The sequence below is a fragment of the Polypterus senegalus genome, chromosome 8 (assembly GCF_016835505.1).
Source record: "Polypterus senegalus isolate Bchr_013 chromosome 8, ASM1683550v1, whole genome shotgun sequence".
Taxonomy (NCBI): Eukaryota; Metazoa; Chordata; class Cladistia; order Polypteriformes; family Polypteridae; genus Polypterus; species Polypterus senegalus.
In genome coordinates, this window is record NC_053161.1 from 57,862,567 (window position 1) to 57,888,459 (window position 25,893).

General features: G+C 40.1%; 1 protein-coding gene across 1 annotated transcript in view; it reads right to left on the minus strand.

Annotated features, from left to right (window-relative positions):
- Positions 1–25,893, minus strand: part of LOC120534551 (mucin-19-like) — a 75,818-nt gene that overhangs the window by 8,031 nt on the left and 41,894 nt on the right. The window contains exons 14-22 of the mRNA XM_039762146.1: positions 20,531–20,668; positions 20,189–20,344; positions 17,249–17,343; positions 12,325–12,451; positions 4,492–4,735; positions 4,260–4,300; positions 3,686–3,771; positions 3,388–3,542; positions 3,168–3,306 (exon numbers count right to left, since the gene is read on the minus strand). Coding sequence (XP_039618080.1) covers positions 3,168–3,306; positions 3,388–3,542; positions 3,686–3,771; positions 4,260–4,300; positions 4,492–4,735; positions 12,325–12,451; positions 17,249–17,343; positions 20,189–20,344; positions 20,531–20,668 — 1,181 coding nt within the window. The remainder of the gene's footprint in view (positions 1–3,167; positions 3,307–3,387; positions 3,543–3,685; positions 3,772–4,259; positions 4,301–4,491; positions 4,736–12,324; positions 12,452–17,248; positions 17,344–20,188; positions 20,345–20,530; positions 20,669–25,893) is intronic.

Below are 25,893 nucleotides of genomic sequence, written 5' to 3' on the forward strand. Positions count from 1 at the left end.
GAACTGGACAAACACTCCGCCAAAGAATAAATTTACACTGGTTCCAGATTAAGTATGGCAATGTGGACATTCCCTTGGGGAGCTCACTTTAGCAGCCACCGTGACAAGGATTTTAAAGTCACAATGCTTATGGGCAACTGCAGGAGAAAAGGATGTTAAACTGAGTGACCAGCACAGTGGCACAGTGGGTAGCGCTGCTGACTCAAAGTTAGGAGATCCGGGTTCACTTCCCTGGTCCTTCGAGCGTGGAGTTTGCATGTTCTCCCCGTGTCTGCATGGGTTTCCATCGGGTACTACAGTTTCCTCCCACAGTCCAAAGACATGCATGTTAGGTGCATTGGTGATTCAAAATTGTCCCTAGTGTGCGTGCCCTGCGGTGGGCTGGCGCCCTGCCTGGGGTTTGTTTCCTGCCTTGCGCCCTGGGATTGGCTCCAGCAGACCCCCATGACCCTGTAGTTTGGATATAGCAGGATGGATTATTTAAACAATGGTTTAAATAGAGAAAAGAGTTTTATGACCATTTACATCTCTCTGACTGACCCAGATGACCTGACTACAGATCAACATAGTATGGAAAAAATCATCAAAATCCTCAAAAGACTTTGTTGGACAGTTATCTTATCAAAAGGTCTTGACTATACATTGCTTTCCTCTCCCACTAAATGAATCTTAGCCTGAAGAGGTCTATTAATTTTTTTCTCAAGATGTCTCACTTGAAGGTTTTTCAATGCTATATCTCTCCTAGTGATTACAATATATAAACACAGGAAATTCCAGTTTCTGTATTACATCTTGCCTGAAGAAGGGGCCTGAGTTGCCTTGAAAGCTTGCATACTGTATTATAATTTTTTTAGTTAACCAATAAAAGGTGTCATTTTACTTGAATTCTATTGCATCCATAATGGCTAACATGGTACAATACCTTACTACTACATGTGAAACAGTAAATTAGCTATTACAATTAATGATTATCTTCAAGAAAAAGTAGATAGCGTTATCACTCTGAAAAGAATAACAAACTTAATTAAAATAATATATTAACATTGATCTCAATTAGGGATATCATCAAGAGGTAGAAGCATGCTAAGAATGCATCCATCTTGGAGCAAACTGTATCAGAAGCATCGGTTGGGCTGTGTCAGTCTTAGGTGGCTGTGGTGTTTAAAAGGCTTCATAGTGGTAAGGCCTCTGGAGTACATCACAACTGAATGGAAGCGTTGAAAGCGTTAAATATTGTGGGGATATTTTGGTTAACACTACTATTCAATAATCTGTTTAAAGCAGATTTGAAGACTTTATATTGGCAGCCACCACTTGTGAAAAGTAGTTCCAAAGGTTTTGCTACCAATTACAAAGGCATTACACTCCTCTGCTTCCTTGGGAAAACCTCTTTAATGAAACAGAAACATTGCCTAATAATTAAACATACATTCAGTAGAACAATGCTGATTTCCCTCCAACCCGGGATAGTGGAGCAACTCTTTACTCAAGAATTTGCCAATTCTCTTCATATATACTTTGTTGACTTGGAAAAGATATCTTGTAAGAGCTGCTTGCAAAATATGATGATCTAGTATACTGTACGTGGCCAGCATCGCAATACGTGAGATTACATTTGCTTTAAAGATAGTCAACAAATTTATCATTGCTAAAAGCCTAAAGGCATACACTGCTTCAGTAAACATACAGTATAATTAATAACAGCAAAAGTAGGTAAAAGGGCTTGTTTATATGGTGTTGGATATTGGCAATGTGTTGACCTACTACAACTAAAGTGCATTTATTTTAGTTTAAATTAATGCATTAAGTTAGTAGACGGATTAGTTGACAGGTTCATTATTATTCATAATATTTAGGGATTGCAATAACAAAGCTAATTTCTTTCAGAATGATATATTTACAACAGAATATTTTCTAAGGAGTACAAGGAAAAACTTGATGAGCTATGTGTGACGATGTGGGTTTGGCTCCACACTCCCATCGCTGTTCGAGAGCCGTTGAACCCTACACCGTCGATAATGTCACAGAGATGAGCTAGACAGTTGAGGCAATAGCAATTGATCAAGGGGATGGTAAAAAAAAATGCAAAGTGCTTTTATTTTAAACAGTCCACAAATCAAAAACAAAGTGTTCATCAAGTGCAGTGATTCAAAAGAGTTCCATAAATAAATAATCCCATAAAACGTGGAGGTTAAAAAAAACAATAGAAAACACAATCCTTTTAAAATGAGGTTAAAACGTTTCATGCGGAAGCAGTCTTTAAAAACCAACAACAAGCTCAGTGCTTCTTTCTTGTTAACATTAGTGTCTCACCTGCTTCTCCCGACTAGGCTTTGCAGCAGGCGAGACGCTCTCTCTGCAGCTGCCCTTTTCCATTCACTAACACAGGTCTGGAGACCTCCCGATCCTGGCTTCGGTCTGGCACTCATCCCAGACCTGAGACTTGGACTCCTTGGTCTCCAAGACACCCACACCAAGGACTGCAACTCCAAGCCTCACGACTACTGCTGCCTTTCCGGTCTTCTACGGCCAGTCGCCTTTCCCTGGCCACTCCCACTACCTGACTGCTCAGCGGGAGCGACTTCAACATCAACACCTGGGTGTCAGCCTAACACCCATCTTCCTCGCAGCTGCCCACAAGTGCTCGTTCGCTCGCCCACACGCATCGTGTGCTCTCTCTCTTGCACCGACTTGCTTCCTCGCTCTCTATAACCTCCGTCCTCTTTTCCTTTTTTCTCTCGTTCTTTCCTCCCCTTCCAACCGACTCGCACTTCTTTTATATTGCGAGGGGCCATAGCAGCTGCAGCACATTAGCCATGGGAACAATCACGGATGTGGGTAGTCCCTCACCTGTGCACTCGGTGAGAAACGCCCACACCGCAGGTTGCCCCGCGGCTTGCTACGACTACTACGCCACCTCACGAAGCCGCGAGCGTGGTAATTATTTATTTAAAAACCGGCCCTTGCTGAGAGCGCTGTGGACCCAATATACCACACTATGTATCAGATATATTATGTGTGGATTTGTGAAGGCTTTTTTATCCCCCTTTTTTACCCATCTGCACAGAATGAAGGTCCACCCAGTGGGTCTACAAATGATGGTATCTAGTTGCAACATAAAATTGTGCATATGTAAAACAGGTCTTCAAGTTTTTACCAGTTCTTACCTCGACTAAGGTATATTCACAGTTTCCATCAAAGCTGTACCATTTCATATCAAATGTCTGAAAGTGTCCATCACCATAAACCTGGCATTTTCCTGGACATTCATATTCTGTGCAGGCCCATGTTCCTTGGCTACAAGTGCTAAAAAGCAAAGATATTGATTTTTAAATTTAATTCCACAATACCCATTAGTGTATGGTAATTGTGTATGTTTCAACTTACCATGTATTACATTCAATTTGAACGCTGTCTCCTGGATTGTATACTTCACTTCCAAAGATACAGGGGCACTGATCTAGAGGAACACATGTACCTGTAGAGTCTTTATAAAATCCTTCCAGGCAATAGCACCCACTTACACATATTGTATTTAAGATCTGCAAGTTAAAAAAAAAAAAATGAAATGTATCGTTATAGCTAACAGATTATCTACACGTGAGACAAAGATAAGTAACGTAATACAATTTAAGTAAAATGGGGGGTAATCTGGAAAATCAAATCAAAGCATTAGTTAACTTACAGGTAAAGATAAACTGGAGCATGTTCTGTCAGATGTGAAATAGTGCTGCTCCCAGCAATTTATATATACTTGGTTTTCTCCGCACTCTAAAGGAAAGCAAAAACATGACAAAAAATAAATCTTTGTAGAGTAACATCTTCAAAGTATACATGTTAGGGGAAACACACGGTATTATGTGGTATTAATATAAAAAGTAAATCATTATTGTCTGCTAAACACTGTAGAAAAAGATATATATAAAGGAACAGTATCGCTTAAACATTTGTAAGCATTTATAAATGTAATTAAAGAAAAAGAAACAACCACTCTAGGAATAAAGCCCAGCTATTTAAGTTTGGTAAAATACTGTTACTTCTGCTTGTCCCTTAAGCATTTCAATCCTCTACAGCAATGATTCTTTGAAACAGAGAGGAGCCATGACAAGCTGATCTGGGATCAAACAATTGTCCTTCCATTTTCAAAAAAGTCGATTCCAGCAAAACAAACATAATTTCGGTTGTACTATTTCTTAATTTTGGAATAAGGACTGTTATAATCTGTTTGAAACATGCTTTTCCTTTAAGGTACTACTTACCAATTGGTGGTGGACATGTCAGGAGTCCATTCTCACAATCACTTCAAATGAAAAATAACATATATTATTATATTATATTGAATCTAAATTTATAATTTCAGTTATTTTCAGTATAATTTTTGTGATAGATTTTTTGAAAGCCTTAGTTCAGGAATGTATATTTGAAAGCAGAAAACTGGTGTAGACAATTTCAATAATATTTTCTTTCGGATTGATTTATGAAGTAGCTCACCATTCTTGTCCATTAATAATTGCCTTCCCTGGGTTCACATTTTTTCCTTCATAGTAGCATGGACATTCTAATTTTGAAACACAATTTCCATTGTCATTCATATATAGCCCCTCCAAGCAGCCACAGCCATCAACTGCAATGCCTTCCATGTCACACGCAACATCATTCCCTGAAAGGGACTTGCAGGTACGATTGCAGGACACCATGTTATAAGAGAATATCTGATTGGGAGGGCATGAAGGTACTGTGTGGAAAAAATAAACAGTTCTTAAAAAACAAAAATATGTTGTAAGGCTCAAAATGTAATATTCATTTGCATAAGTAAGGCATCACCTTATCCTCTTGAATCATACTTATTGAGACAGAAAGTATTCATATGCCGAATAACAAGATTTTGATGTGTGATGTTATTGACATATTGGATCCTTAAGTAATCCTTCAAATTTTTAATGAAACATGTTCTTTTCCTGAACCTGATGCCAGAGGATATTAAAAAATGATTTCTACATTTCCCACATCTCAAGAAAATCTGCATAATTATCTATTCAAAAGTTTTAGAAGCAATTAAGGTATATGAGTCAACAATCAACAAGTCCATTTCTTCACAGTGTTTATTTAGGATGTTAAAAGTTAATGTTATTTCCTTCTTCTGTAAGAACATTATGCTAAAGAATTGCTTGGCATTTATAGGTTATATTTTGTCTTTTTCCTCTGCCTTCACAACTTTAGCCCATTACGTGGCATAATGAATCCTGCTAATGGATAAAAATGTGGAGTATCAGTGTATGGATATTGACAAGTGTAGAATGTCAATGTCAAATTTATTTATACAGCACATTTGAAACAACATAGGAATGCTGTGGCCAAAGTGCTTTACAATAATAGAATAAAAGAAAAACATACAATTAACATGAAAAATGTAAATAGAAATTAAATAAATGAATATAAATAAAATAAATAATAAATAGAAGTAATGTTACATAATCACAATGAGGAAATCATCAGTATTACTGAAGGTCACGGAATGCAAGTGAATAGAAATGAGTCTTTAATCTTGTTTTGAACAGTTCAATTGTAGACAACTACTTTATGTAATGAGGTAAAGAGTTCCACAGGCGAGGAGCAGCAGCTGCAAAATGTCCCCCTTAGTTTTACACTTGGTACGAGGGACAACAAGAGCCAACTGACCAGAAGATCTAAGCACTCTAGATGGCTGGTGTAAAACACACACTTCAGATAAATAGGCAGGAGCGAGCCCGTGTAAAGATTTAAAAACTAAAAAAGCATGCATAGCTTTCTCAAGATCCCTAGATGATAAAAAAGGCTTGATCATACCTAATAGACGAAGCTGGAAAAAGCAATTCTTGAATTAACCTGTTTCTCAAAAGAGAGGTTACTGTCAAAGATAACACCAAGATTGTGGACTTGAGGTTTGCAAAAGACAGAGAAAGAGCTGAGAAGTTTAAGACCAATTTGGGTTTTAGCTGATGGACCCACTATAAGCACCTCCATTTTATTTTGATTTAGATCAAGAAAATTATTAGCTATCCAGGATCTTAGTTCAGAAAGACAGTTATGCAGTTGATTTATTGCAGAGTTGCAGAAGGGAATATAAACCTGTGTAGCATCAGCATAGCAGTGAAAAGAAATGTTAAATTTCCTACAAATAGCTGCAGTAGGGTGAAGGTATATAGAGAATAAGATAGGATCCAAAATGGATCCCTGAAGAACAAACGAAGACTCAAATATTGAGTCATGGAAATTATTTTAAGGTGCTGTAAACAATTCAAAATTGATGCTAGGTCTATTTAACATTGCAATAAATAATGACATACTTGTGCTTTAATTTTAAGTCAGTCAAGAAAAAGTATTTTTCAAAGAGGCAGTAAAACAAGTCATTTTTAATATCAAAGTATGGGATAATAAAAGAAAATCTTTAATTTATATAAATCAGTCCTATCATGAGGGACCAACATCTAAGGCAAATAGGGAAAAATTAGTTTGGTCAATTGTTGTACAGTATTAGTAGATACAGTAGCTACCAGAATGCAAACATAAGATAAACTACTGATAGTGTGAGTGCTAGGGATGAAGAAACGGACTGGTATGTTGGCCAGTACCATTGGCTTTAAGAGATTAATCAGCCCTGAACAGAGTGCCAGTCCATCACAGTCACAGGAGATGTACCCATACCAGATTTAGGGTTACATAACATAAATGACTGGATTTAGGAGAACACATCCACCAAGTACAAGAGTAAGGTAACCTGTTCTTCCCAGTATACGACTGAGGTCCAGACATACAATGGTGTCTTGAAAGTTAGTGAACCCTACAGAAATTTCTATATTCCTTTGTAAATGAGACCTAGAAACATCATTAGATTTACACATTTCTTCTAAAAGTAGGCAAAGGGAACACAATTGAACAAATGAGACAAAACATCATAATTGCTGATTTATTTATTGAGGAAAATGATCCAATGTCATAAGTCTGTTACTGGCAAAAGTATGTGAACCTTTGCTTTTAGTATTTGATGTGACCGTCTTTTGCAGTAATAACTGCAAGTAAACGTTTCCAGAAAGCCTTGTCCAGTCCAGCACATCAGCTTGGAAAAATTTTAGCCAATTCCTCCATACGGAATTGCCTCAACTCATGGTTGTTACTGGGCTCTCTCAAATGGACTTCCACAACATTTCTGTTAGGTTAAAGTCAGGACTTTGACTTGGCCATTCTAACACTTTTATTTTATTCTTCTTCAAAAAATCTTTGTTAGGCCAGGTTTATACTTCATGTGACATGATGCAGGCTGCAGTGGACGCTCCTGCTACGCAAGCGTTTTACTGTTTACACTTGTGCACATACTTTACGTAATTCTGGAAGAATCCACCAGGCGGCAGTGCGAGATATCATCACGGTGAGAACAGGTTCAGCTTCTCTGTGTTGTGAATTGAATGGAACATCCATTAAATTCTGATGACACCTTACCACAATATCTCTAAAAAGGATGTTTAATGATTAAATCCATCAATTCAGGGATGTGTCCATTTCAGCAAGCACTGGGCACAAGGCAGAAACAATCTCTAGATGGGGCATCAGCTCATTTCAAGGTAAATACAAGCACTCACATTCACTAGCGTCATTTTAGTGTCACCAAATCTGCATATCTTTGGAAAGAAACTGGAGCACACTGTGGAAACCCAGCAGGAAAGCATGTAAACTCCAGGCAGGGAATACCAGCTACGTGACTCCCTGCGAGACAGAAGTGTTACCGCTCAGCCACCATGTCACCCCCATGTGTGTAATTATTAACAGTATTCATTATTTAAATGAAATTAACGATTTATCTGTAAAATGTAACATACATACTTTAATGCATTTCATCATAAAAGTGATATCAAGTATAAATCTAAGGATTCTAAATGTGCAGAGAGTTGGAATATAATAAATTTAATGCATTCTGTATGGTGATCTATTGCTGTTTGCCACTGCTGTCAGGTCAGGAGGAAGCCCCAGAAAAAAAAAGATGGCATTAAAGATGTTATGTGAGACCATCTAAACATCAAAGTGCGCACATCGATCCCGTAAGATCCGCAGAGAAGCTTTCTTCACATGTAGATAGTAAACAGAGACTCTGAAGTCACATTCCAACTTTTATCACACTGCGCCACCCCAGCTGTTTGCTGGTACTGCAACTTGCATACACGTTGCGTTAATTTCTGAGGACCTGGGGCCTCATATATAAATGGTGCGTACGCACAGAAATGTTGTGTAAGAACTTTTCCACGTTCAAATCGCGATGTATAAAACCTACACTTGGCGTAAAGCCACGCACTTTTCCACGGTACCTCATTCCTTGTCGTACGCAAGTTCTCCGCTCGGTTTTGCAGACTGGCGGCACCCAGCGTCAAAGCAATGCTACTGTTCCTGTGTGGTTACGCCTTATTTTCCTGACGCGGCTTTATAAATACACTGAAACTAACCGCATATTGTTTATTATTGTAACGCATCTGATTGTAATTAACTTGTAACAATATAATGGTCCAGGGAACAGCCATAGTATTCCAAATACCATAACTGCTTTAGCATTGTTACTGTCACTGCACCTTCTTCTTCTTCTTTCAGCTGCTCCCGTTAGGAGTTGCCACAGCGGATCATCTTTTTCCATATTACTCTCACTGCAGCACTCGGAGTATTTATATCACTGTATCTGAGTATGAATCACAGCAGCAGCTGATCGGAAAGAGAATTATCGGTATACAGCTTCAAGGACATGCTGTCTCAGCCACTGCAAAATGTTTTAAAGCCTTTCCTGTACGGACCTCGTGGTTCAGAAACAGTTTCATCCCAAGAACTTTAAATGCACTCAATCAATTGCACCTTGTATTACTATTTGTACTTATAAGTACAATCACCCCACTGTAAACCTGCATTATAGTTATAATATTGCACAACCTGAGCCACTTTATAAAGTGCGTATTTACATATGATGACTATACCATTTTTAAGGTGAAATGCAGCAAAATATGTTTATTAAATTATACAGATAAAACTTTAACTTCATTTAAATAATCTATATTCTTCACTGGGAGTGTCGTGAAGGATAGAATAATTAAACATGTACTACGAAGATATTTCAATGTTCCTTAAACGTTTTGAATAATCGGCGCTAAGCTTACAGATGGCTTAACTTCTATTATAGAGTTGATTGTGTGGCGATCGGTTGCTTGGGGAAAGAAAAGCAAGGACTGCAGTGGCGGCTACGCCAATATATATTGAATATAAAACAGAAAGAGAAAATAACAACACAGCCAAAAACACAGCGACAAATTTCTGCAAAAGTTAAATGCTTGTGTCATGAGCACGAGTCGGCTATGTAGTATCTGCAAAGGACGTGGCCATCCACCGTGCATAAGCTGCCTTACTGACATTGGCGGGCGAAGGAGCCACCGATTCTTCTTTTGCCCAGTGCCACCACAAGCCTAGAGCCGCCCGCCCCTGAGTACTGCTGCAATAAATTATTTCATCGAAGTGAAACACATCTTTAATAACGTGCTTTAACTCCTGTCATCATAAAAATGATATCATGTATACATCTCAGTATTTTAGTTATTCAGAGAGCTGTAATATCACAAATGTAATGGATTCTGTTTCCAGCACATAGAAGATCAAATACAAAACAAAGCATTTAACGTGCTACTTTAATTACGATGTGATTTGAGAAACTGGTTAATTAAACGATTTTAAGATGAAGTTTATGATGTTCTACTTTAATGACAAAATAAACTACGTGATTAAAGTGGAAATGTCGAGATTGAAGTTGACATTTCGTGCTTTTTCCCCACTGTGTGCCTTTTTTTCTCTGTACCCTAATAAGCTTTCATATGACACTCAGACAGTGGGCTACAACTCGCCTTTTCACGGCGACTTTGATATGTGACTTCTTTTTTATTTCCGGCACTGTGCGATTTTGTGAACATGAGCTTTCAAGTTTCTCCAACACGCTATGTCACTCGATCAAATTCCTTTGGTTGATTATGCCACGGTTTATTTGAACAAATAGTATGTTTTTCCTTCACCTCCACTTGGTATTCGCTGAAATTCTTATATTTTCCCCAGTGCTTTTCCCATTCTCTTTTCACAGAATGCTGAGCTTAAGGGCGATTTATATTGATTTGCATATTCAAAGAGGCGTAATTCTGGGTGGAGTTGGGGCATTACATGAAGCACGTGCACGAGTGTTAGTTTTCACGCTGCTCGGGATTTATGTAGCGGAAGAACGTGGAAGTTGGAGTACGCACAGATTCCTGCATCTGGATTTTTCTGTGCGTAAGCACATTTCGGTTTTTGTGCTTACGCCATGTTATAGTGCGAATTCTACACATGGCGTTATACATGCGGCCCCAGCTCAGAGGATGCATCAAATGAACACTGGGAACACGTGGCAGCCATGATGCATGTGCGTACACTTTCAGAGCATGAAGTATAAACAAGCCCTTAGAACTACTTCTGTGTTTAGGGTCACTGTTTTGCTGCATGACCTAGTTTCTCCTGAGATGTAGTCCATGGACAGATAACCTGACATTTTCCTTTTACTTCACTGATATAATTCAGAAATAATTTTCCTGTCCACAATGTCAAGCTGTCCTAGCCCAGATGAATCAAAATAGGCCCAAAGCACGATACTGCCACCACCATGTTTCACATAAAACATTACTCCAATAGTTTTTAGGCTTGTCCACATGCTCTTTAGCAAACTGTACCTGGGAAGCAGTGTTTTTTTGGAAAGCAGTTGCTTTCTTCTTGCAACCCTGCCACGCACAACACTGTTGTTCAGTGTTCTCCTGATGATAGATTCATGAATGTTAACATTAACCAAAGTTAGAGAGACTTTTAGTTGCTTAGAAGTTACCTTTAGTTCTTTTTTGACTTCGCGGACAATCACACACCTTGCCCTCGGAGTGATCTTTCTTGGTTGACCACCACTGGGAAAATTAAAAATAGTCTTAAACGCCATCCATTTGTACACAATCTGCCTGACTGTGGATTGGTGCCTTCCAAACTCTTTAGAGATGATTTTGCAGCCCTTTCCAGCAAAATGACCGTCAACAATTATTTTTCCAACGTCCTCTGAAATGTCCTTTGTCTCTGCCATGATACACTGATAAACTGCATAAACATGTTTGAAGATGAAGCTCTTAATAGAACCCTGCTTTTTTGATATTAACCAGGTGCCCATTCAAACCTGATTATTATCACATTGATTGACAACCATGACATTGATTGACAACACCTGACTCTAATCTCATGTTCAGTTTACCTGCTCGGTTCACATACTTTTTGCAATTCACAGATATATAATATTGGGTGATTTTCTACAATAAAAAATGACCAAGTATTATATTTTTCTCTCATTTGTTTAGCTGGGTTCTCCATATCTACTTTTAGGTGTGTGAAAATTTAAATCATATTTATGCAGAAATATGGAAAATTTTGAAGGGTTCCCTAACTTTCAAGCACCATTGTAATGTGGGAATTTGCTTGCTGCCAGCTAACAGATGATGTAACATTTAACCCATTATTAAATGTCCTACACTGCCCTGCTTCCGTTTCTCTAAGCCCTAAGTAATCACAGCTTTTCCAACAAGCATATACACTGCTGGCCTCTTCTTGCGACCCACAAAACCTCTTCACAGAGTTATCCATCCTGCTCTTGTAAGAGATTATATTCTTACTGTTGTCAAGGCCGTGTAGTGCCCCTCGTTGCCTATAATACCAAGTCTCTACCTGGAAGCCTGTTACGTTTTTGGTTTTTTTTTTATCAAAAATAAACATACTTGCATATGCGTTTTTGATTTGTCCTCAAATGTACTTAAATTACATTTGGGCAACATGTTGTAAAGTATATCAATTATCAAACAAGCACATTTTCTCATTCACTTTGATGAATTAACAACAGGAAAACAAATTTTTTTTCTTTCCTGGTTTTGTTTTAGCACGGGTTTTGTAGGAACTGACAGTGACTTATTTCTTATCTATACATCCATCTATCATTTTGATATGCAGGATAAGGATTCAGTGGTTATCCAGGCAGCATCAAGATTTCAGCAAGAACCAACTTTAGAATGGCTTCATTGCAGAGCGCACACACACACACACACACCCTTCCACATTTACTCATATATGAATATTATATTTACTGATTAGCTAAGTACACACATCTTTGGATGCCTAGGGAAAAAATCCATAAATGCATGATTTCAATTCAAACCTGGCACTGTGAAATTATTGTATCACTATAAAATCACTATAAAAATATAAAAAAAAAATACATACCACACTGGTCTTTCCTCCATTTGGGCAAAATCAGACCCTTTGCAGCACAAGCTTTTGCATAGTTATCCAAAGCAACACACAAGCATTCTTCAGCATTGTCACAAGGACAGGTAGTGGTAATACATTGCTAAATGTTCAAATAAAAAATTAAATTATATTAAGGAAATGAAAAACAATCCTTTTAATATAAAGTTTACCATTTGTGGGACTTTAGTAAAATATTTTCGCTAAGAAAAATGTTTGTAGGCAAATCATATTTGTTTGAATAATCGCTTTGTGACAGATGGCTGGGGTGTTTTCCCGGCCAGAAGGCCATCGTAGTGGAAGGACTGAAGGAGCAGATGTACACAGGGCACTGCCTCCCCCACAGCTGTAGATGTCAACCCCTCTGGGTTCCAGCAGCACCTTGGGAGTTGGAGTTTGGCATAGCCCTGGTGGGTTCCATGGCAGCCACCAGGGGGAGCTGCAGAGCCCTACTTTGGTTTTTCACCACATTTGGGAGTGATTCCTGACCTCCCTAACAAGCCACCTGGAGTACTTACTCCCAGGTGCAGCTTAAAAGGAACTGCTTGCCTTCATTCCAGCAGCCAGAGTTGAGAGGAGGAGGAGGAGGAGGATGATGATGATGATGATGATGATGACAATGACAATGAAGATAAAGATGACACTTAGTGGGAGGAGTGGAGGTAGAAGGAAAGATGGGAAGAAAAGAGAGAAGACAAAGTGCTTGGTGCATTAATTGTGCTTATTGTACTTTGGAGTGTGTACTGTGCTGGGCAGGTGAGAAACCAAGAAAGGAAAGTGTTTCCCACTAAAAATAAAAGCCTTGTGTGCTGCTGGACTTGTGCCTGGTGTCTTTTGTGTCGGGTTTTGTGTTTGGGAGCTGGTGTGCCCCCTTGTGATCACATCATTTAGTGAACATTGGCAAAACATGATTTTTAGAAGAAATACATACAGTACATACAGTAGCAAAAAATATTGTACAAAACACAAGTAAAGAAAGAAATAAAGCAAAGTATAATTGTACTCTGTGGAGGACTGCCGGCTTCCCATGCTGGTCCGCACCCCCAGGCCGCCGGGAGGAGCTCTCCCGACAGCAGGACCATGCCCCGAGGTCCAGCAAGGCCTTATGGACTTTGTAGTGTTTTAACACAACCCTGCTGGATACCTTGGGGGCCACCAGGAGTCGCTGTAGGGGGGCTTATGGGTTCTTTTATGCCCTATGACCCGGGAGTACGTCAGGGTCACGTGACAGGAAGGAATGATGTGCTCCCGGGTTAAAGAAAAGGACTGATTGCCCTGACCCGGAAGGAGTAAGGAACTATGGACTGTCGGGACAGGAATACCTCCGGGTCAGGGGCTATAAAAGGACGGTGCCTCAGTCCAGAGAGTGAGCTGAGCTGGGAGGAAGGGTGGCTAAGTGTCTGGGTGAGGAGGAGAGTTTATGGATAGAGAGTTGTTAGTTTATTGTATGAGTAGTGTGGAGGGTGCTTGGTGCACTGAAGTACAAAATAAAAAATATTGGACTTTTACCCGGTGTCTGGAGTTGTACCTGAGGGTTCAAGGGAGCACGAGCGCCCCCTACTGTCACACTGGCGTAGTCGGCAGGATTTCTCTGGCCGTCTGTTGTCAGAGGACCTGCATTAAAAACAAATTTTGTGTGGGCAGACAACCCTCGGGGGATTCCCCATCTTTTCACGGAGGTGCAAACACCACCCGCTACCGAGAAAGCTGCAACTGTGAGCGCCATCCCGTTCTGCAGGACCATGGGCAAGAAGACCGGGAAAAAGAAGGTCAGTCCCAGCTGGCTGCAGGGCCTGACGGACGCCGAGAGGACCTGGACCTACTTGACCGGGAGCGAAGAGTACCGAGAGTGAATTCGGGCCGAGTTAGCCCGGGTAGCGCGTCAATCGGGACACGGACCACTGTCGAGCGCCTCGGACTCCCTAGACAGTCCGGGGGTTCCGCCATCCACTACGGAGGGAGCTGCAGGTGAACCGCCCGACGTTCGGGTTTATTTTTATCATGTTTTGTAGACGCCCGCCGAAAATCACAGCGGCATCTCGGATGACTGCCTCATGCTCCAGCAAAATGGCCGCGGCTTCCAGAAGGCAGACCAGGACGCGAGACGGCTCCCCAAGAGGAAGATCGGGCACAGGCTAAAGCCGAGCAAATCCGAGCGGGGCAACAGTCGGAACGTTGCAGGATCGAGACTCCTGAAGACTACTACAGGGAGTTGGAGCGGGATCGGCTACGTTCCGAGGTAAGTGCTGGGAGAGCACTCGAACCGCCGGAGCCTTTAATTTCTTGTTTTGCAGAGGCCTGTCTGCACAAAGCGGACAAAGAGCACGCCCGCCTCAGACCTAGGCAAGATGGCCGCGACAAGAAGAAGCCGGGCCAGTCTAGGAGTCCGAAAAGGGGAAGCCCATGCGAAAGCCACCACGTGACCTCGCGCGATGGAGGCCGGGAAGACGGTCAGAAAGGATCCTTCGGTGAGGTCAGTAATTCCCCGACGGATCCGAGCTTCCTGAAAGGGAAGGAGGCGGCGAGCGAAGCAGCGCCACAATTTAAAAAGAATCAAGAGGAGCGGGAAGTGACTGATCGGTCTGCCGACAAATTAAAAGAGGCAGATCGCAGTCCGCCGCGGCAGGCTACCTGTTCCTCTTCGGACTCCATGTCCCAGCAAGCCTCCGCGAAGCCCAGCAGAGCACGTGCCAGGAGCGGGCGTGCTCATTGGCTCCGGCCGGTAGGTGAAACGAATGCGGAAGCGGACTTAACCCCGGCCGAAATAACTAACTTTGTGGACTTACGACAGGTTGAAAAATACCTCGAGCCCGTGTATGCTTTCTTCCAGGGAGTGAAGGAACTGAAGGCTCGGGTAGAGGAGCTGGGAGCTACAGCTGAGGCGCCGCTGAAAGGATTAGTGGAATACCTGCGGCGATTAGGCCGAGAAGCCCCGGTCTCGAGTGATTTGGCGGTGCAGGTGAGTGAGATCTGTGCCGTATATCATAAGGGGACACAGTGCGATCTGGCCCCGCTATTAATAAACAGCGAGTGTCAAAGCACTGTGAACCCGACAGTGGAGCGTGGAGTGATGACTGACCGGGGGGGGGGAAGCGATCGAACCGAGGCATACGTGTGACGTGGCCTTCCGGAGCGAGTCGCCACTCCAGACTCCGACCGGTGCAATGAGGGCGTTGACGTTAGTTACCAGAGGGGCGGAGGAAGTGCCAATCTCCCAGGTACAGCTGAACAGTGCTGTTACCCGGAGCGATGCGGTACTAATGATGCCGCCTTCGAAACAAAACAGAACAACGGGCGTGCAAACAGCAAAGAGGCTCTCTCTTTTCCATAGGGAGCCTCAGGCTGAGCCAAGCCCCAGATCAAACGGAAATCCCCAAAAGAAAAGGTGGTTCTCCCGATATAATGGAGAGAGAGGCTGAAAGCAGTAAAGCGGCCGTAAAACCCTCCTTGGCGGAGACAGGGGTGGAGATATCTCTAACGGAGTTCCCGAGGGGTTTCTGGTCTCGCAGAGGGGGACAACCAGGAGGACTTCGCCGATGCTAGAACTGCCGGCGGCCGGGCCACGAGTGGCGCCATTGTTCCCGGGGGGACAGAAGGTACGTCGTTCCCCCAAGGTTCGCTGGAGGACAGGGACAACGCAGCCAAGGTCCGGCAGACGCGTCTTCCTGGAGGAGGACGTCCCTCGCGGGGCTGGACGCTCCGCCCCAGAAGTCGTCGCTAAGGGGGAGGAACTGTGGAGGACTGCCGGCTTCCCATGCCGGTCCGCACCCCCAGGCCGCCAGGAGGAGCTCTCCCGACAGCAGGACCATGCCCTGAGGTCCAGCAGGGCCTTATGGACTTTGTAGTGTTTTAACACAACCCTGCTGGATACCTTGGGGGCCACCAGGAGTCGCTGTAGGGGGGCTTATGGGTTCTTTTATGCCCTATGACCTGGGAGTACGTCAGGGTCACGTGACAGGAAGGAATGACGTGCTCCCGGGTTAAAGAAAAGGACTGATTGCCCTGACCCGGAAGCAGTAAGGAACTATGGACTGTCGGGACAGGAATACCTCCGGGTCAGGGGCTATAAAAGGACGGTGCCTCAGTCCAGAGAGTGAGCTGAGCTGGGAGGAAGGGTGGCTAAGTGTCTGGGTGAGGAGGAGTTTATGGATAGAGAGTTGTTGGTTTATTGTATGAGTAGTGTGGAGGGTGCTTGGTGCACTGAAGTACAAAATAAAAAATATTGGACTTTTACCCGGTGTCTGGAGTTGTACCTGAGGGTTCAAGGGAGCACGAGCGCCCCCTACTGTCACAACTCCTACATAGTAATATATAAAGTCATTATAAAATAAACAAAACAAACATAATTTAGAATGGATGCAGGAGTTTAAAAATCTGGAAAAGACAGAAATGAATCAGAGACTTTCTTTAAATATCATGACTGCAGAAGGACAGAAACTGCTTATATGTCTAGTAGTTCTTGCAATGCCAGACTGTTATGGAGAAAGTGAAGATGCTTTCAGTGTCAACTTTGTAAAAGTGTACTAGCACCAATTGAGATAAGTTAAACGTTTTATGCTTTTTAAAAGTGTACTAGCACCAATTGAGATAAGTTAAACATTTTATGTTGATGGAGAAGCAGACACCTTGGCAAGCTTCTTTGATAAGACCTGTTATGTCTTCCTCCTATATCAGATTTTGAGTGATATTTGTGTTGAGAAATTGTAATGATTCCACGCTGTTCACAGTGATATAATTTGTAATTAGAGTGTAGAAGGTTAGGAGCGTTAGTACTGATTTAATATTTCCTGTAGAGAGTTCCATAAAAAGTTTGAATAGAATTTTGAGAAACACCCATCCCTCTTCACCAAAGGTTATCAAAGCTAAGCAATGATGTATATACAAAATTCCATTCACTTACTTTGAGATAACTATCATATTCAACAAAAGCATGGCATTGGGCAAACACTCCATTAGGATCCTTGAGAGCAGCACAGTTTTCATTTGCATATTTTTCTGTAAAAATGTTGTTAAAATCCAGTACATAGTTAATAATATTGCAGAAGGAGAAAGAACACTTAAAGCACAAACATAACACACCATTACAAATATTAAGTAAATATTTTAACAGATTAACATTAGACTTGCTGTTTCAGAATCAATTGTGTAACTTCACCACACCACTACAAACCTGAAATAACAGAAATGCTAGAAAGTGTGTCCAAACAGACTTGTGATGTACCTAAAATTGCTGCAAGATGCTTTCTTAATATTCCTGTTTCTACTGACTGTCTGTTACAGCAAATACTAGATGTGTTTTTTGGCATCTAGTCATTCACTTTCTAGTTTAAAAATCAGCCGTAGACTAAAGCTTTTCTGTTTCTCAGTTACAATCTGTTTCAGACTTTGCTATTTTATTTTCTCCTTATATTTTATGATTGATTATTTGATGCTCTAACCTGTACACATTACTGTCTTTGTGGATACTGCGGCTGATATCCCACATTTCCTTTCATGTACCAGTGACATAGATTTGTGGCTTTAAATTGGCCCAGCATCATTGCTAGGTTTGTACATGAATATTCTTTGTGGTCCAGTGGTGCCCAATATAGCTAGCATAGGCTCTTTCCCATTTTGTATCGGCTTAGGTGACATTTTAGAATATTATTTGTGTTTGACAAGTTTTTTCAGTGAAGATTTTCAAATGCCAAGTTAAGATTATCTTGTGGACATGAAGTATCGGGGTGGTGTGCAGCATAGTGGTGCAAAGGTTAATGCTGTTGTCCCACCTTTCCAGGTGCCAAGATTAAACCTCTAGCCAGGTCACTGCCTAGAGTTTGCACATTTTATCCAGGTACCCCAATGACCTCCCACAATCAGAAAAAGTGCATTTGTTTAACTGGCAGCTCTTAACTGGCCCAGTATAGGTGATTGCAGGTTTGTGTTTTAGTACTCGTTATGGTGGACCTGTATCTTCTATTGTTTTTTTAAATGCTTTTCAGAATACACAGTGGTTTCCTGTGACCCCAAAATGGCTTAGTCTAACAAATGGAGTAATTGAACAGTTTTTCTTGTGCTAATTGCTGTCAGATTAAGCTCCTGCATTGAAAAATGTGGATTCAGAATTGTATTTATAAATGGAAATCTTACCATATGTCAAATAGAAATATTTTCAAAGTTAAACAGAACACAATTCATTCTTCTTTACATAATATGCAGTTGATATATTGTAAATAAATACACAAATAGACAATTGGTTTGTAATTGGTCCTTAATATGCTCTGGCAATGAATTGATACTGGGGTCATTTAAATAGCTGTTTATGTGTTACTTGAAGGGGAACTGTTACAAATTATTTAGCACCATTACATATTAAAACCAATTTAACCTAGTTTAGGGTGAAAGGGGCTAAAAGCTATTCCAACAGAGAGACTTGCTTGGATGCAAGACAGGAAACAGTCCTGGACAGCATATCCACACCTATATTAGCAGTGATGTTTTGGCTTGTAAATTCTTGTGGGGCCACTTGGACACCATCAGAAAGGAGGAAGCCACCTTGAGGAGCTGTGCAGAATGTGAGTGTTTGTGAGTGAGTGAGTGAGTGAGTGACACGAAAAGACAGATAGAAAGATCTTCTTTTTCTACTCTTCAAACTCTTCTGGCTGTTAGCCTTGCTGTCTTTCTCATAGGTGGGGGGCGATTTGAATTTAGTTTTTTCAGTTTGACTTGCTTGTATGGAATGTTACTTGCTTTTAATAAATTCAATAACGTAAAAAAGAGAGATTTTCAAGAGCAGAACATACAAGACCTACTCATTTGTTCCATAAATCCATTCACCTTGGTATGTGGCAACCTACAATTTTGTAAAAAGATTTTAGCTTAAATCTGCTTACATAGCGAGGTGGCACTAGCTGTATGAATGTGCAGGCGGGGGATATGGCAGAAAAAAGATCATTGGAGCCACATGGAAGGAGCTGTAAAAAATTTCCTTTAAGTCTCAACCCTGGGTTTTGTTTTTCATGTCTGTTACACTTTGTTGTTGGTTTTTGTTTTTCTTTTTAATCAGTATGTTTTAGTTTACATTTTGTTAATTTTGTTTTATTTTTTGGTTATGTTTTATGATGTTTTTATGTAATATGTAATGCATTGGACAATTTTATTTTGATGGTTCTAAAGTGAGGTTCTTAATTAGTAAACAGGCTCCAGGTTCTGTGAATCTGCCTGTTAAGGAGGACCTCCGGGCAGTACACCTGGTTAAGCCTTGAATAGGATACTGTGTGCTATGCACCTACTATTGTGTGTAGGAGGTTTGTTTGCTTTCTTTGCATTAAACCATTGGCTTATCTTTTTCTTTGCTTTCTAAATTAGTAATTAGGACTTGACTGAATTCTGTTCTTATGAAATTGTGTTGATTCTGTAGAAGTTTCTGCTCTAATTATTGACATCAATAATATATACATTTGAATAATAGCATTTCTTTTTGTACCAGACTTTATTGAGGGTTTTTTTTTTTTCCTCTTTTTTTGGCCTAAATCATAACAGTATGAGTAAAATGTCAGCCAAATAACACAATAAAATAATAGTATATTGATTATTTTTAAAAATAAAACCAAACAAATATACAACAGTGTCCTATAAATTATTTATAATAGAGAAACTGTAAATTTAAACTGTTCTAATCATTCATTCATTTCTTAACATTTTCAAAGCTTATGTTTGCTGTGTTCGTTCCTGTAACAATTACAGTAGATAAGTATTACTTGTGAATTAACACGTATACCTTCCTGAAAAAATACAGTGTATATATTTTATTTATAAAATAAATTAAGTAATTTATGTTTATTTTACTGTACTTTATTACCATTGTCTGATCTGATGCACGGTTTTGGTGGTACAAGTTCGCATTGCCCTGGCAGTGTTGCCCAGGATTTGGCAAAGGAATCGGCTGTTAGTTCCACAATACCATTACTTGCCATAAATTCATCTGTAACAATGCCATTGAAGGTGCCACAGAGACCTATAAATAGGATTAAACAATAGCAATGATTATATTATTTGAATTTCTATTCTACCAAACTGCAGATTATCTTCTTAATAAAATGTTATCTTGAAGGATATTCTGAAAGTTGATTTTTAGCCGAAAATACAGTAAGTGTGTTTTTAGGACGACAGACAAGCAAGAGCAGATACACAGTTACCCTACCTTTGGTGGAGCCCTTTGCATCCTCAGGTAATGTCACATAGAGCTGCATGACAGGATCCACCTGAACCTGCAGGTTCATACCAAATCCTGTCAGTACTTGAACATACTGGGAAGACTGCCAAAAGATAACCACATCATCTGAAAGGCAAACAACAAAAGATATTATTAAAGCTGTTATAATACTATAGGTTACATAACAGAAAATATAACCTGTGTTAACATTTACTGATGAATCAAAAACAGTAGTTTGTGCTTGGATCTTTACTTTGCTTGATATAAACAACTTCTGCATGGATTTCCTCCAAAAGGCTGAATTTATTCCTACACTGTTTATATAATACTGTATATAGATCTTGTATTGCTTAAATTGTAATTTTAAATTATAATAATCTGTTTAACAATTTCACCTTAGTAGATCATACTGTATGTTAATATCTACTTAAAAGCATATAGGTAAAAAGATGAATTTTGTATTTTATTCCTTAATTACTAGTAGTGGTTTTTGCTGGATGGCTTTAGAGATCTGGGTTTGATTTTTGTTCTGGTTTCTTTCTGTGTTGAGAGCCCAAACTGGGTTCAGCCCAGATGAACACTGCCACCTGCCATATGGGGGAATGAACTGCTCCAAGTGTCTATGTTCACAGTGTTCCAGCAAGGTTAAATCTCCATTCCCATTGACCTCCTATTATGGCCTTCTATGCCAGGCAAGAAAACCTCCTCAATTCTGTCCAGGATGCCTGTCCTTCCTGCATGGCACTTACAACATTTTGGAAAATGTTTTAATTGTGGTTTTCTCGATCAGCTAAATGGTTAATGGATTTATTTCCACAGGTGACCAGTAGAACTAACTTGCCTTGTGAAGCTGCTAAATTACACTCTGTGCAACTCTTCTAATTTTACTGGTTATGAAATATGACACCTGATTAATAAAAAAAAATTCAAAACCAGAGTAAAAGTGTTTTTTTTTGTTTTTTTTTAATCAACAATGAAAATAGATGTAGCATTTGGTAACATCCAAATGGTTGCCTAAATTTCCAGTTACTATATACATCATGGCCTGTATTACAGAATGGTGTTATGCGACATATTCATATGCTCTTTCAGGGAGGGAAAGTTCAGCAGTTACCGTTCCAGAATAACATACCAGTGCTCAACAAAACAGAGAGAGAGGATTTATTAGCCTGCTGACATTTTCAAGATACTTCATGGTGCATATGGACTTTTTGGCCTTTCATGAAAAGGTCTTTTTTTGTCCCTAACAAGAAACAGACATCAAAATGGTTCTGACAGTGTTACATGTCCAGAAATGTTTTTTTAGCATGTATTTTTGTAAGTTAAGCAAAATGACACCTTTTATTGGCTAACTAAAAAGATTACAATATGCAAGCTTTCAAGGCAACTCTGGCCCCTTCTTCAGGCAGTTTGTAAGGGAAGGGGCCTGAGTTGCCTCAAAAGCTTGCATATTGTAATCTTTTTAGTTAGCCAATAAAAGGTGTAATTTTGCTTGACTTCTTATTACATCCATAATGGCTAACATGGTACAACACAAGGCTATTTTTTACAAGTCTATTGATTTTTAAGGCTTGGTTTATATTTTTTGCAACTGTGTTGTAATTTTTTTATCATGGGCTCAGCTATACAATGCCTCTTTTGTTGTTGGGAACAGCACCCTTTTAACCACCATACGATTCCTAGTGGCCATTATTCCATGTCCAAGTTTATGGATTGTTGTTGAAATACTTTTGCCTGTTTTTATTTCTTCAAAAGACTTTAGGGTTACTGGACTTCATATGTTATTTTGATGTTGGCATTAGTTTTATCTTTTGGGATTTAGCACCTCAACCTCTGATCTCATGGTTTCCACTTTCATCTGTTTTAACTACGTTTTGAGCCTCTCATCTCCTGCCCTTTTGTTTTACACTCTGCGGTTTCTGACATGGCAGAACATTCAACTTTTTTTTCTCAAAGGAGCAAATCAAGAGGTTAATAAGTCTTAATGGAGAAGAAGCAGTTATCATTGAAGATAACTCAAGGCCACTGCACAGTAATTTATTATACTTGAGCTCAACAAAGTTCCAACACAGACAAAAAAGGTGAACAGTCAATGTTGAATTCGGTAATGAATCAAGTCGTACTAGCACCATGTTCTGTGGTGTCACCTCTTAAATACCACTGTCATATCTTAAACAACTAATTATTCTGGGATCTTTTATCCTCTAGTTGTTGGTTTTTGTACTTTTTTTTTTGACGTTTTCGTGTTGTATCATTTTTATAACATTAAATGCATTCATTCTAGTGCTGCCATTTTGCTTTTCACATACACAGCCATTTTAGTGTTTTTACTTGTTTTTACTATCCGTATGTATCGTGTTTGCGCCAATACCCCGTATGCATGGTGTTTGTGTCAATACCTCAACTCAATACAAGTTAGAACCATGCAATGGGACTCTGCCTCTGTAGTTCGGACATAACTTGGCAAACGCGGACGCAGTATTGCATGATTGGCTAAGAATGTTTGAATGCATTTAGTGACGCCGCTGGGCGGCCGAGTATAGTAAGTCAGTGTTGGTTCGAGCAGATACCAGTAAGTTCGGTTGGTCTTTGGAACGTTGTTTTGGTGGGGCGTACTTTCCAGGGCTAACATCATCGACTGACTTAAACCCTTCGACAGCTCCGGAACCATAAGCAATTTAGAACGCATTGCCATTTGCTTGGTATGTCAAAATCTATCTTTGGGCAGTTCGGTTTTGGCATCTGTCCTTCTGACATTTATTGGCAAACTGAGTAATGACAGCTGGGTATTAACAACGGTCATTGTTTAAATTTTAGCCGATCTCCGATCTAAAATGACCACACCAACATAATTATTACTCCGACTCTGATTAGAGTCGTAAAATATGGTTTGTTTTGAAAATTTGTTTGCCGGAAAAAATCAAATGAGGTGCGCCAAAGAGCGGAGTTCACGTCTTGCAGCCCCGTTTAAACAGGAAGCTCTTCATTACATTGGCTGAAAAGGTCTATTTTAAGGACAAATCAGTGCCATAACAAAATCATTTCAAGTGAAAAAAAAAAACAAAAAACACAAGTAATTCTTTGCTGGGAAAGTATGGATTTCACAAACGTAACATTTGTAGCCCGATTTGATCGGTTATTAAATATTTTCATGGGAACAGAACTTTGTATGATTCTTTCAACAAAGTTAATGTTTTGGGCTTTGTTACTATGGTTTTCATGGGATTTTCTGTCCTTTGACTACTGCCCATTTTGACTTTGATTTTGCATTTCACTTCCCGATCATTTTTTCTTTCTGCCACTTCCATTTCTACTTTCGTTGTACAATAGTTAACATGTGCCGAGATGTTTTGGGTTGACCATCCATCCTCTATGAAAGTGACTTACTTGTTCTTGCACTTCGGTGATGCTGTATTTGATACATTGATAATGTATTTTAATTCACTCAAATTACAATATGTCTCTCTGGCCTGCATTACACAAAAGATTTACAGTGGGATGCAAAAGTTTGGGCAACCTTGTTAATAGTCATTATTTTCCTGTATAAATCGTTGGTTGTTACGATAAAAAATGTCAGTTAAATATATCATATAGGAGACACACAGTGATATTTGAGAAGTGAAATGAAGTTTATTGGATTTACAGAAAGTGCAATAATTGTTCAAACAAAATCAGGCAGGTGCATAAATTTGGGCACCGTTGTCATTTTATTGATTCCAAAACTTTTAGAACTAATTATTGGAACTCAAATTGGCTTGGTAAGCTCAGTGACCCCTGACCTACATACACAGGTGAATCCCATAATGAGAAAGAGTATTTAAGGGGGTCAATTGTAAGTTTCCCTCCTCCTTTAATTTTCTCTGAAGAGTAGCAACATGGGGGTCACAAAACAACTCAAATGACCTGAAGACAAAGATTGTTCACCATCATGGTTTAGGGGAAGGATACAGAAAGCTGTCCCAGAGATTTAAGCTGTCTGTTTCCACAGTTAGGAACATATTGAGGAAATGGAAGACCACAGGCTCAGTTCAAGTTAAGGCTCGAAGTGGCAGACCAAGAAAGATTTCTCACCATTCGTCGCTTCTGTCTATCCGAAAAGTCAGAGTCAACCCACGGACCAGCACCAAAGACCTACAACATCATCTTGCAGCAGATGGAGTCACTGTGCATCGTTCAACCATTCGGCGCACTTTACACAAGGAGATGCTGTATGCAAGAGTGATGCAGAGGAAGCCTTTTCTCCGCCCACAGCACAAACGGAGCCGCTTGAGGTATGCTAAAGCACATTTGCACAAGTCAGCTTCATTTTGGAATAAGGTGCTGTGGACTGATGAAACTAAAATTGAGTTATTTGGGCATAACAAGGGGCGTTATGCATGGAGGAAAAAGAACACAGCATTCCAAGAAAAACACCTGCTACCTACAGTAAAATATGGTAGTGGTTCCATCATGCTGTGGGGCTGTGTGGCCAGTGCAGGGACTGGGAATCTTGTCAAAGTTGAGGGACGCATGGATTCCACTCAGTATCAGCAGATTCTGGAGACCAATGTCCAGGAATTGGTGACAAAGCTGAAGTTGTGCCGGGGCTGGATCTTTCAACAAGACAACGACCCGAAACACTGCTCAAAATCCACTAAGGCATTCATGCAGAGGAACAAGTACAACGTTCTGGAATGGCCATCTTAGTCCCCAGGCCTGAATATAATTGAAAATCTGTGATGTGAGTTAAAGAGAGCTGTCCATTTTCGGAAGCCATCAAACCTGAATGAACTAGAGATGTTTTGCAAAGAGGAATGGTCCAAAATACCTTCAACCACAATCCAGACTCTCATTGGACACCTACAGGAAGCGTTTAGAGGCTGTAATTTCTGCAAAAGGTGGATCTACTAAATATTGATTTCATTTCTTTTTTGTGGTGCCCAAATTTATGCACCTGCCTGATTTTGTTTGAACAATTATTGCACACTTTCTGTAAATCCAATAAACTTCATTTCACTTCTGAAATATCACTGTGTGTGTCTCCTATATGATATATTTAACTGACATTTTTTATCATAACAACCAACGATTTATACAGGAAAATAATGACTATTAACAAGGTTGCCCAAGCTTTTGCATCCCACTGTATATTGGTTGATGAAATTCTGCAATCCTTAGGTTAAGCCATGGTTCATCAAATGACAGCTTTAATGCACCCTGACACAAATTGGAATCTCCTTTTTTACAAGGTAAATGCAGCTGCACAACATATGTGAGAAACAGCTGAACTGGCACCAGGTGATTTGCCACCCTAACATATATGCAATACATATGTTATATTTCCAGACTGGTTTATTCTGAAACAGACAAGT